This window comes from Filicampus tigris, chromosome 3, assembly GCF_054856515.1.
Source record: "Filicampus tigris isolate MCC_2025a chromosome 3, RoL_Ftig_1.0, whole genome shotgun sequence".
Taxonomy (NCBI): domain Eukaryota; kingdom Metazoa; phylum Chordata; class Actinopteri; order Syngnathiformes; family Syngnathidae; genus Filicampus; species Filicampus tigris.
In genome coordinates, this window is record NC_141219.1 from 11,292,498 (window position 1) to 11,305,649 (window position 13,152).

A 13,152-nucleotide genomic window follows, 5' to 3' on the forward strand; every position below is an offset into this window, starting at 1 on the left:
AAAAATAACATTTTTATTATCTAATGAAACAAATAAAATGCCTCATTGTATTTGTATCTAATTAAATGTAATGACTAAACATATATATATATATATATATATATATATATATATATATATATATATATATATATATATATATATATACATACACATATTAGGGCTGTCAAAGTTAAAGCGTTAACTATGGACATTCATTTAAATTTTCGAAACCATTAAAACTCAGTTAACGAGGTTTTATTTACTTCCTGTGGCAGCTGACCTCTGCTCATTTTGTAGCCAAACTTAGAGGAGAGCCACTGTCGCAAAGACGGACTTTTACATAATTTACTTTTTAAAAGTTGCTTTCGCATTTTGCAAAGCCAAATTCAAATCGCATTTTGGTTGTACGTCTTTGGTGTATAGTTCAACAGTTGTACTTATGCAGGAAAATAGTCATATTCAAGGATCAAAGAATGCTATTAGAACAGTCTTTGAATCGAAATATACTTTAAAAATTCCACATTAATTCCAACATTTTACCCAAGTAAATATCTGTTCCAAGCTTCGTAAAGAAATGTAATGGAAAAATACTAATAATTTGGTCAATTATGGAAGATTTTGCGATTAATTAGTTTTAAAAAATGTAATAGCGCAGCACTAATTGACAGCTCTAATATATATATATATATATATGTGTGTGTGTGTGTGTATATATATACCATATATATATATATATATATATATATACACACACGTGTGTCTGTGCGTGTTAGTAATGCCATTAGATACTGTTCTTCTCCTATTGGATGCGCATTTGAACTTACATCTGATTGTTCCATGTCAGACAATTCTGAAAGTATTAACTTATCATGTCTTTGTGATATGCATATTGCAACGTGATATTCTTTAATATATATATATATATATATATATATGTATGTATATATATATATATATACATATATATATATATATATATATATATATACATACACATGCACACGCACTCAAAATGCCCTCTAACCTTTACAGGTGAACTTCATTTGACCTTGTGATGAGTTGCGTTTGTCCAACTGTTGAATGCAGAGACTGGAAGGCTCACTGATAGGCATACACGTATTGATGGAGCAAACGTCTGTTTAGAATTTTGCCCTTCAACTCGTAAATTGTGCCAAAATCATCAAAACATTCAGCAGTTAGACCATCAAACCTTGAACAGAAGGTCAAATTAAGTTCAAAAGTCAAAGGTGGGACTGCATTTTAGATTCATTGGGAAATGTCACGCAAGAATCAATATGGGGAACTTTTTGCGAGGGCCGCGTACATGACGGCCATCTCCATCATCGCGCTCCATCCAGAAAGAAAAGAACAAAACCAAAAGATGACAATCGTCTGCTGTGCTGCAAAACAGCGACACCACATTAATGATGATGAAGATGATGACGATACATAGCGGGACTTCTTCTCTTCTTCTCGTTTTGATGTTTTCTTTGACGCTTAATTGTTTTGCGTTCTCAAGCATTTTGCACTGTGATCGTACTATGAGGATGAGGATGAGGATGATGATGATGATGACGAAGAGGACGACAATGATGATTCCAAACGCGACACTAGCAAACGAAGTAAACTGAAGGATGTGTGTTTGTGCGTCCCCTTGGCATCGTGAAATGTTTCTACGTCTTTTTTTTCTCGTTTTTATGTGAAGAGAGCGATTCTAACGTGCTAATGTACAGAGTCCCCAATATGATGATCATAATAATAATAATGATAATAATAATCCCCCATTTTCTTCCTCCCACCCAAGACTTTAGTTGGATCTATACTCGATGTGGCTTTGACTTTTTCTTTGGACTTCCTCCAACCCGCCGGCGGCCGACCTGCGCGCGTCGTTGCGTGACAGGCCAGCGGAGGAGTGGTGACTGGTCGCCGGATGGGCAGCGAGTGGTCGCATTCCACTTCCTCTCCTGGTGTCTTGTGTTTGGCAGATGCTTCGTTTTGTAACTACTGAACTGTACTTATAAGAAAAATAAAATGTATTCCAACTCAAAAAAAAATAATTCAATGATTGGTCGTCTGCTGTGTTCTTCTTCCGGTCATCTGCTCAAGGACAAACGTAAAACTTGCGCGTATCAAACAGAAACTTGACAAGTTTGCAAAAAAGAATCGCAAAAAAATGTGCTTTTATCGACACTGTCGAAGACAAAATATGCATTTGGATTGGTGGAAATTGTGAGTTTTATTTGTATTTTTTATTTTTGCAAATTCAGTGCAACCAACTTTTTAATGATTGGATTTCACCCAAAAAAAGAATTCTTTAACACTAAGTTGTACATCTTGGCTGTCCTGTGAAAAACACTTATGTCCAATTCTGGATTTTTTTTATTTTTTATTTTCACATTAATGTGATGTTTGTAATGCAGCAACCCCATTCGTGTAAAAAAAGAAAAACAAAAAAATTTGACATACTGTTAGTGTTTTTCACAGGACAGCAACAAAATGAAAATTTGCTCTAAATTTTTTCCAAAAAGATTTTAAATAGGTTTGTAACTTGAGAATTAAATAAAAATGTGACTTGATTTCCTAACGCTGAAAATTAAAAGTTTATTGCAAGTGTTTTCAGTGAAATTTTGAAAAAATACATTTCTGTAAGTTAAATGAAACCTAAAAATTCAGAAAATGTTTTACATTTCTTAACTATATTGAATAAAAAAAAATATTTTTAAATGATCGGATTTCACAAAAAATGTAATTCATTAACAATAAGTTTGGGGGAAAAAACATTTTAGTAAGTTAAATGAAACTTTAAAATTCAGATAATGTTACACATTTTCATTGTAACTTGATTTTATAAATATATTGAAAACTAAAGTTGTTTTTTTTTCAAAGTGATTGGATTTCACGAAAATATGCAATTCACCACTGAAGAAGTTTTTTTTAAGTAAAATAAGTGTAAGTTAAAATGAAACTTTAGCATTGAGAAAAAGTTTTAAATTTTCAATTTGACTTGATTTCATAACTACATTGAAAATGTTATCTGTTTGGAAAATGATTTTTTTGTCACAAATTATCACAAAAATCTCATCAACACTGTTAACGTGGAAGTAAAACCGGCTCAGAAGATAGCTTACCTGTTTTCTGAAGCTAAGCCATGATTGGTTATTTTCTGAGCCCTGAGCAACTATGATGTCATTTTCACTCGACATAATGACAAAGTGGCCGTCAGCTGGGATGGCGAAAAAATGGGTGGATTTTGCTGCTTAACTCATATTCGAGCAAAGATATTAATATTCCAACAAAATATTAATCAGAATGCCATTTTCGGAGTACTGGGCTTGCATATTCTTGTTCTTGGATTTTGTAAAGAAAATTTGGTGCTTGACTTTTCCTTTCAAATCTATTTTTGCTTTGAAATAAAATAAACTGACATCAAATTTAATGTTGAAAAATCCCATATATTTTAATTTAATCCATCAAATACTGTATACATGTATTGTAAAAAAAAACCAAACACTGACATTTTAAGTTAAGAAATCTGATTTATTTGCATTTTTGTACATTTTATAAATTAAAAAAAACATGTATTTACACCTCAAACATGAGTAACATCACAAAGTCACAACACACTTTTTTTTTTCTCCTTTTTTGCAACGTGCACAATACAAGATGAGGACAAAAAAGGCACAGCTTCGTCATCGCCCTGCGTCCGGGGCGCTTAGTAGTTGTACGGGCGTGGGCCGGGCTGCTTGACGTGTGCGTAGACGCGACGCTCGCGCGTCTTGACCGTGGTCAGGTTTTGCCTGAGGAGTGCGCCGCGGCTCAGTTTCTTCCGCTCAGACGCCACCGCCACCACGTCTCTGCCGGATGCCAGAGGGAGGGCGTCTGCCGGCAGGGGGACGCCCCACGCCGCAAGGCGCCACGACAAGCGACCACGACGGAACGCCAAGGACGACACGGGTCTGGAAGTGCACACACACATACATATAAAACAACAGCAAAATATTCATTTGATGTCTTCAAATGAATCTCAAACAATAGACTCCTCCATCCACTCAATGTTTGTAGCTAACTCATTCAGCTATGGGCTCTGGTGCACACTAGCTCCATGTAACTTAAGATATTAATTTCTTAGCATTATTGTTTGTGTATCTTTTTTCCTTGTGCATCGTAGAACACCTCAGAAACTTAAAAATATCTGGCAACAAACATCGCTGTTCTTTTTGCTCGCGCATCCTGATTTATGTCATCTTGGTTAATAACTGAAAATGGGTCTATACAACACATAAGTCACATTTTGGTGAATTTTATATTTTTTTCAAAAATCTATACTATGTGTGTCAGTCCACACAGGTGGCTGTTATTTTTACACATTATTCAGCAATTTAAAGTTTTGAAAATGGTTTGCTCTCTTTCACGATGCAATGCTAATGGTTGAACAAACTTGCCATTTTTGGGGTCTCCTGAAAAGTTACTATTTCGGAGGTACAGGATTAGCGATATTTTTCTTCTATTCTTTTATTTGCATTTATTTCTTCTTTGTGCTGTGATGCTTGGATCAGGCGATCATATTCGTTGTTTTGGAAAAATGTGCCATATTTTTCAAGGAAGTCTTATCATTTCAAGACAAATTTTAGAGTGTTTTTTTTAAACATTTCACTCATTTTCCCCTAAGAAAAAAATATTTGAAAAATTGTATTTTTAAAGTATGTTTCTTTTAACTAGCCCTTTTAAAAGAGGTTGCAAGAGAAAAGGTCACATTTGACTAGTTTTCGCTGAAAAAGGGTTTACAAATGTTTTTGTCAGATTAAAAAAAAAAAGAAAGATAAAAGAAAACCCTTTTAATGAAAAAGTATGGCTTTTAAAACAGATTTTTTTTTCATGAAAATACGGTCTTATTTTTTTTAATTCATGGAAGTTTTCAGGGTTTTTCAAGACAACAAAACACATTTTTGAACATTCTTTCCCCCTAAAAAAAAGACTGATATTTTTTTTCTCTTGTTTAACAGACAAAAGGAAAAAAAAATGTTCCTCCATTTTAATTTGTTTTCAAGTAAGTCGTAATTTTTAATAGACGTTTCAGACGGTCCCACATTTTCATTATTTTTCCCTCTCAGAAATGTGATTTCTCCCTAAATGTAATATTTTCAAAAGGTTGTCATTTTTTAGTGGCCGAGTGAGAGTCACCTGGAAGAAACATGTTCCTCGTCTTCGTCTGAACTTTCTTCCTCTTCTTCTTCATCATCGTGGTGGTCAGCTGCGCTCATGCTGCGTCTCATCTGGTAGACCGACATGCTGGGCTGCTCCAGCAGGATCTTCTCCAGGGGCTCCGACCCCTCGGAGGGCGAAAGGGACCCAACATCTGAAACACACACATAAAAAAACATTTTAAAAAACTGTATTGGCTTCTAATTTGTGTGTGTTGAGATGTTGTCACCTGGCAGATTGACTATGACCCATCCTCCTTCTTCATCCTCCAGCGGTTTGTCTCCTCTGTCTTCGCATTCGCCGCCACCGAGCAGCTGTGCAATGATCTTGCCAATCATCGTCACGGCAACCTGCATGACAACAAAACAAATACATTATAATAGAATCATTCTGCTGTATATTTGCTCCTCGTTAGAGATGGATTATGTTGGGGCTCATATGAAGCCCCAAAATCACTCGATTTGGATTAGGACTGAACACAACCTTCGAAATAGAAATTTAAATTGCATTATGATTGGGATGTTGTTGTTTTTTTGTTTGATTTTTTTTGGGGGGGGGGCAGGGGGGGACCATTTGGAGCATGTTGGGCCCCTCAGCCACAGCGTGTCAACATGCAAAATTATTTATAAACTTTCAAATCAGTTTGTTTACATTTTGATGTTCTTTTGGCCTGTTGATTTTCAGTTTTTTGCTGTATGATCTTTGACCAATCAGCAGAGCTGGGCATGCCTAACCGCCACCGAGTTCCTGGTTGCATATTTAATTGACCCACGTGGTCCCAGTCGGTCAAGTCAGTCAAACGACGTTGAGAACGGACTTAACCTGTACCACGTCACACGCAGGTGCCGCACTCCTGACATGTGGCCAAGTAAGGAAAAAAAATAAAATAAAACAGTGTTGTGTACCTTGCGGTCCCACAGACGCAATGACATGTGCCCCATATTCTTTTTATTTCACTGATTCTGTTGTTTTTGTTTGTTTGTTTGTTTGTTTGTATGGCGGCGTGTCTGCTCGTGCAGCGCCTGCTTGTGACGTGATATGGCGTTCTCAACGCCGATTGGCTGTCACCGACGAGGGCTGGCCCAAGGCCACGTGCGTCGATTAAATATGCAGGACTGTACGCGGGGCGGTTAGGCGATGCCAAGCTCTACCAATCAGGTGATTAAAATAATATGTGCTACAGGTATGTTTTACAACAATTTAACTCCGGACTACAACCAGAAAAATGCGACAAAATACAACAAGAAAACGAAATGAATAAATAAGAGTAGTACAACTATAGCAACGAGTCAACAATGATTCAAACGTTTCTTAAGTTCTGTCTCCCTCTCGTGGCCACGTGCGCATATAAAACTAGTCAGGAATTGTCTGCAGTTTCACATATGATGTCAACAGTGACTTAATAGCTTTTTAAAAAAGGACCAAACATGATCTTTTATAACGAGTGACCCTATCGTACACTTAAGCCCCTTCCCCCTCCCAATAGTAAAACCGCCTTCGAATGACGTGCCATATTCATATTTCATTATCCGATGACAAGTTGAGGACGAAAAAGCACATACAATGACGGCATCAAGAGGGACAATACTATTGCTAGTTAAAAAGAGAATGAAGAGCCAGGCTTGTTTTTCTGCAAAAAAATAGGTTAGATTGTCTTGGGGTTTTTTTCCATCGAAATTAACTTATTGAAGTCAAATTGTTCAAGCAAAACCTAATTATCAGACTAATTACGTATTTGTTGAAATGTTGCGACTTGACTTGCTTGTTTTTTGCCAGCGTAACTTTGGACTAACATGAAATTGGAAAATTAAGATTTCTTAATTACTTATGACTTGCACATATTTGCTATTTTGGGGTCATTTGTGATCCCTCAGATGGACTTGTTCGGGCAACAACCTCTTAAAGTGACGTCACTGCCGAGGACAAAAAGACAAAGCGGGTGTGTAAAAAGATGTCATGGTTCTCCTCGAAGATGAGAAGAGTGTTTTAACTCACCTGATGAAGTGGGAAAAAATCTTTTATTGTTTTTCTGTGTTTAGGGCGCGGTCGTCAGGCTGAGTTGATGCTGCAGATTTGTTTTGATCGCGAGCTTGTTGTTTATCCAAAGAGTCCTCCCGTCCAGCGTCGTTTCGTCATCAAGAACCGCCCCAAAAGAGGTGGTAGGCGTCACCGCGACCTCAGGCGTCCTCGGACAGAACACAACAGTGAATAGTTTCCGCACTTTTTTTAATTTTTGTTTCATGTTTTGACAAAATATGTACATTAACAGAATACATTAGCCAACGTTTTGTTCTGTTGTTGATGTTTATGGCCGAGTGTTTCCGCCCAGCGTTCTTACGTCATCGAGAGCCGCCCAAAAAGAGGCGGTGTCGGGCTAAATCACTGGGTGTCAGGAGCCTTCAGGTAGATTCCTTTTTTCCTCTCTTTTTTTGTCTTATAAACTGTTTTGCTAAAGAAAAAACAAATATGTAATTCAAAATGATTATTACTCGTCTCATTTTTTAATAGTCGAATCCTTCCATTCAGCGTCATTTTACGTCATCAACAGCCGTCCAAAAAGAAGCGGTTGCTCATCCAGCAGTTATAGCATTGTGATGTTAGGAAGGTGTCCAGCGAAAACGCAATGATTGCGGTTAAACCCCACTTTTGATGAAAATATACACACTTAAATGATGATAAAAAACCAGTCGGTTTGATAGACTTTCTTAATTTATAGCATTTATTACTGACTTAATGACTTTCCCTGGTAAGCATTATCTTGTGCCGACCTTTTACTCTTCGAAGACAAACCGGAAGTTGTCGACAAGAGTCCAACACGATCAAACTTTATTATTCCTACAACACGAGTACCGGTAAGAAAACTAATTTAACTACTGTTTTAACATATCACAGCCAAAGGAAATCATTATGCGTGACAGTTCTTAAGAGAAAACCTGATGGGGCTAACCTAAGTCGAGGAAGTAACTACGAAGTATGAATTAGTCGGCATATGTGAAATTCAAAAACGACACCAATGTAATTTGCTCCTTCTTGTGTTAGCTTATTTAGGCAAACAAAGTATGGCTTAAGTACTTTTGGTTATGATTGTTAAAATGTTTAAACGAAACTTTAAAGGTAATTTAGATAAACACCAATCTGTTCTAGTTAGACCATTGGTGACGTACGGTTTATTGAAGTAGTTACAAATTATTTGTTGTTTGTTAGTTTCAACGTGTTAGTTTCAACGCCACAGGGACCTATGTTTACATAAAACCTGAAATGCGAGGCTTATTTTCCAGGCATTGACTTTTGTGGACCTATTCATATTAGATACACATACCAAATTGCATGTTACATGTCAGACAGGCTTTTGGGGCTGAATTATTTTAATTCATAAGCTTCGACGGATCTATAGAAATGCCCGAAATGAGCCAATACAGTGGTACCTCTACTTACGAACATCTATTCATACGAAATTTTCAAGTTACGAAACGCCTCAACAGGAAAACATTGCCTCTTGGTATGAAATAAATTTCAGGATACGAAAGGTAAAAATACAGTATGGGGTGCTACTCGCAGATGCGGAGTTTCCTGACGCAACATACTCGTAGCTACTCTGCCATTGGCTATTACCTAGCATCTTCCTGGCATCCCATTGGCTAAGAGGGACCTCTAACGTATGTGTCTATGCAGCGTCCTCGTCATCCGCCCCTCGGGCCACGAGGTGTTCCGATAGTTTTACCTGAATTAGAAACGAGGAAAGAAAAAAAGGAGAAATGTTTTTTGGTTTTTTTTGTCCATACAAACAAAGCAAGAGATAACGAAAAGTATGAAAAAGGGATGCGTTTGGTTGATCTGACCAAAGAATATGACCGTAATGTATCGACAGCCGCCATGTTATTAAAGCAGTTGCTTACAAAACTCCAGGCAAAACCCACTTCTTAGAGAGACAATGAACCAAAGATGGCAAAAAGCGATGAGGACAACAATTAAAAGGTAAACGACCATTTTTATTATTTTCTCTATTCTTTGTTTTTTTACATTATGCACAACTCTCATTTATTGTGCAATAATCTAATTGTAACATGTATTTGTTAGATTTTTTGATGCATTTTTGTGCTTTATAAAACATTTATGTCTGAATATTGGGGGGGGCTTGGAACGGATTAGGGCATTTACATGGAAAACACGTTTCTATTTACAATATTTTCTACTTAGATTTCTTCCAGAACCAATTAATTTCCTAAGTAGAGGTACCACTGTATTGACTTCTTTATGCTTTTGTGGGCCTATTCATTATATAGATGTCTACCAAGTCAAACCGGCCTGGGGGGGAGCGGGGTTTGCATTTTCGAAATAAAATGTTTAAAAAGTTTTGAAGAACTCCTGGAAATGGCAATCATGATCCTGAAATATCCACTGAAAACAAAAACTGTAGACTTCCTATGTCTTGTTGGCCTTAGGTATCTTGAGACCTTTAAGTGGGTCTATGCATGATAGAGATGTCCACCAAATTTCATGTAGCTAAGTGAAAATGAATTTGTGGGCTTAATTTTCAGTTGCCATTATCAGAGATCTTCGAGGTTGGTGTCTTCTAGTATGCAAGACATGTTTGGCAGATTCCATGTAACGTGTTTCCTGCAGCATTCGCAAGATGGCGCCCAGGGTAGATGACGTCATGCGTCTGTGCTGCAACATCTCCGCTCACGAGCAAATCAAGGTGGCTGTCAAAGGTTCGGCCAAGGGAGCCTTGATGGCAGGTGGCAGCGCCTTTGTGGGAGGCCTGGTGGGTGGACCACCAGGCATTGCTGTTGGTAAGGACAACTACCAATCTTTATGGCCACGAATCATTAACTATGTCGTGAAAAGCAAAGTATTGTGGGAGTTTTTGGTCTTTGTAAACAAGGTGTGTTAACCGGCTTACATACATTTTCACATCAGGTTGGTAGAATTATTTCATGAAAATAGCATGCGAGCTGACTTAATACTAAATAGGTGGTGAGGCCTACCACTTTCGCTCAGTCTTGTACAGTGTGCAATTCGACGTTTAACACAAATTTTAGGAGAAAAACGTTGTGGGTTTTTTCAGAGAGAATAAAGTTTGAGGTTTTTTTCATGGGGGCGGGGGTGTTGGGGAACGTGGACTTGTCTTTTTTCCAAATAAAAAGTTGTGATTTTTACGAGAATGGGTTTTTAAAAAAGGAAATAAAACTGAATTTGATTGCATAGATAAAACAATGATTTGTCTTTTTTTTTCTTAAAAATGACACTTGTGTAGGGAAAAAAACTTAAGAGAAAGTTGTGCTTTTCCCCCATAGACAAAAAAAGGGTGTTTTTTGTTTTTTACAGAAAGAGGTTTTGGTTGTACTAAGAATAAAAGTGTTGCATTTTTCCACCTTCCTCCAAAACTTATTCTGAATTGAAGGTAAGGTTTTTTGAAGACATGGCACATTTAAGTTAGCTTAATAGAATTACCCACCAACATTAGCCAGTCAGAAAGCTAATGAGGACGGTGAAAGTGAGACGTGACTGGGACACGGTGCTCGTCGGTACTATTTTCAACCTGCTGGTGCAACTAGGCAGTTATTTGCAGAGGTTATTTGTGGAAGTTATTTGTGTCTGAACACACAAATCGCAAATAAATACGGCGGCCGTGACATCTAACGGCTGTGAGGTTGAATGAAAAGAAAAGCAAGAACATGACGAGAAAGTTGTTTTTAACTGTACTGTTACAGTGGGGGGAGGGGAGACAAAGAAGCAGTCTTAAGCAAAGGAAGGATGGTTGCAAAAAGTGGCTCTGAGGGAAGGTAGGATAGAGGGAATTAAAGAAGAAAAGGCAAGTCTGAGGTGGAAGGAAAGCTCTAGGTTGCATAAACAACAGGTGTGATGGAAGGAAGCAGAGGATGGTGGAAAAGTAGGTGTAAAGGAAAGAAGGGTGTAAAGATGCATGAGTCAAGAGGGTCTGAGAAAATGAAGTAAGGAAGAAGATGCTAAGGAAGAAATGAAGAAAAAAAACAGGTCTGGGAGAAGGCAGAAAAGGATGATGCATGAATACAAAAAAAATGGTGTGAAGGAAGGAAATAAGGGATGATCAGGGGGAAACGTGGATCTGACTGGAACAAGCAAGGAAAGAAGGGGAAAAAGAGGTATCCTATAGAAGGCAGTAGAAGAAAGGTCAGGAAGAAAAGTCAGAGTAGATCAGTGGAAGGGAAAAACAGGTACGGCATGGAAGGAAGGCAGCAAAGCTGGCTTGAGCAACAGAATGATTGAGGATTTACGGAAGGAAGAAAGGAGGTAAGGAAGCAAAATATACCAGCAGGGACAGCAGCTGAAGGGAAGGGGGAAAAGGCAGGAAGGGGAAAAATACAAGGCCAGTTTGAGGGAAAGTAAGGAAAGATGAAAGTAAGACTGGAGAGATTATGAAAGAAGGAACTCAGGAAAGAACAAAATGCAGGTTTGATGTGGGCGGAAGGCAGATAAATCAGGTTTAAGCAAAGGAAGGAAAGAGGGACGAAGGCCGCATGTTTGGCTGAGTGTTGAGCGTGATGCCATTGTCCTTTGCGTCCACCAGGGGGAGTGGTGGGCAGCCTGCTGGCGGGCTGGCTGTCAAGCGGCCACTTCCGTCCGCTGACTCAGATCCTGGCCGAGCTGCCGCCAGCGCAGCGCAACAAACTCTGCGAGGACGTGAGCGCCGTCCTGGCCGGCCTGAACTGGACGGACGCGGCGCAGCTGGTCGCCTTGGTGACGGGCAACACCACGCTGCAGCAGCAGGTGCTCACCGCCCTGCTCAACTACGTCACCAAGGAGCTCCGAGCCGAGGTGCGCTACAGAGACTGATGCGTCGTCGCACTGGAAACCAATCGTCAAATTGGACTTTGTTTTGGTTTCGCACTTCACTTTCCAATGATCTGTGCCTATTTATTATGTGATGTAAATTTAATAAAACACCTACATCTTTCAACTGACGCATGCTTTTGTATTTAGTTCAAATGTTTTCCACAACCAAGCGTCCCGTTGCATTCATTGTGTTTACAGCGGTGGCTCGAGATATTCTGTGACCACGCTTGTGAATCATCTTTCCCGCTGAAATGAATGAGCCTTACACAAAAAAGAACGTTTTTTTCATGAAAAAAAATAACACTTCATAATTGAATAGCTGAAATCTGCGTGTATCACTACTCCACAGCAAATTTCAAAGATGGCTTTGTGTCCAAAAATGTTGACGCAGATTTAAAAATGGCTTTACTTTTTTTTGACACATCAGGTTTTTGAGATTTTAATTTTTTTTTTTAAGTTTGACCGATAAAAGTTTGCGCAATACGGATATTACCATGCATTGTAATTTACAGAGTTGCAGTTCGTCACTGGTAGACGCCCATTTTTCTGACGTTTTTTGGGGGTGGATCACTGACGGACCAACGGATTTCTGATGAACTGTAATGATGGACTGACTGGCGAAATGACGGTGACAATTCAGTTCGTCACAAAAAATGACAAACTGACGAAGGACGGACGGACGGGTACCCTGGCCGTTGACGGATGATGCACCAGCAAAATTTAGTAAAATGCCCACCTCGGGCTAATTTTAGCTATGACGTTTGAAAACTCAAATCCACTTGTTGCTGAACCTAACCCTTCATTTGAAAATGTTATGAAATACATTGCGAAATAACATTTATTTTATTGTTATATTATGAAAACTTGATGTGCATGAGAAAAATTGAGGGCTGATTCGGAATCAGCCCAAAATATTCATTTGGAAAAGTTTCCTTGCATCTATGATTAAAAATTTGTTGGAAACATTTGTTGACCAGTGAAATTGCCAAATTTCTTGCTTCAGTTTCTGTGGATATTGTGCTGCCCCTTTTGGTTTGTGCCTTGGCCACCAGTGGGCAGTATAACATAGGTATACACATTAAGTGGACCCCTGTTATTAGCAAAATCTGCGTATAATTGACACAGTATAATTGATACATTATAAATGCATGG

At 38.4% G+C, this 13,152-nt stretch overlaps 2 protein-coding genes across 5 annotated transcripts; one reads left to right on the plus strand and one right to left on the minus strand.

Annotated features, from left to right (window-relative positions):
• Positions 1–3,498: 3,498 nt before the first annotated feature.
• On the minus strand, positions 3,499–12,083 carry LOC147149875 (uncharacterized). Its single transcript, XM_086024902.1, has 4 exons — positions 7,180–12,083; positions 5,414–5,534; positions 5,164–5,338; positions 3,499–3,938 (listed from the first exon to the last, which is right to left on the minus strand). The coding sequence occupies exons 2-4, from the start codon at positions 5,520–5,522 to the stop codon at positions 3,695–3,697; spliced, it is 528 nt and encodes a 175-aa protein (XP_085881028.1). The 5' UTR covers positions 5,523–5,534; positions 7,180–12,083; the 3' UTR covers positions 3,499–3,694.
• Positions 7,482–12,124, plus strand: LOC147149876 (protein C19orf12 homolog). Of its 4 annotated transcripts, XM_086024896.1 has the most exons (4): positions 7,731–8,036; positions 9,091–9,159; positions 9,808–9,977; positions 11,735–12,124. In XM_086024896.1, exons 1-4 carry the CDS (start codon positions 7,918–7,920, stop codon positions 11,998–12,000), a joined length of 624 nt encoding a protein of 207 aa, XP_085881022.1. In that variant the 5' UTR covers positions 7,731–7,917; the 3' UTR covers positions 12,001–12,124. The 4 variants fall into 4 exon arrangements, with proteins under 4 accessions (XP_085881025.1, XP_085881022.1, XP_085881023.1 ...); XM_086024899.1 differs by lacking the exons at positions 7,731–8,036; positions 9,091–9,159 and adding an exon at positions 7,482–7,587; XM_086024897.1 differs by lacking the exon at positions 9,091–9,159 and having other exon boundaries at positions 7,749–8,036.
• Positions 12,125–13,152: the final 1,028 nt, after the last annotated feature.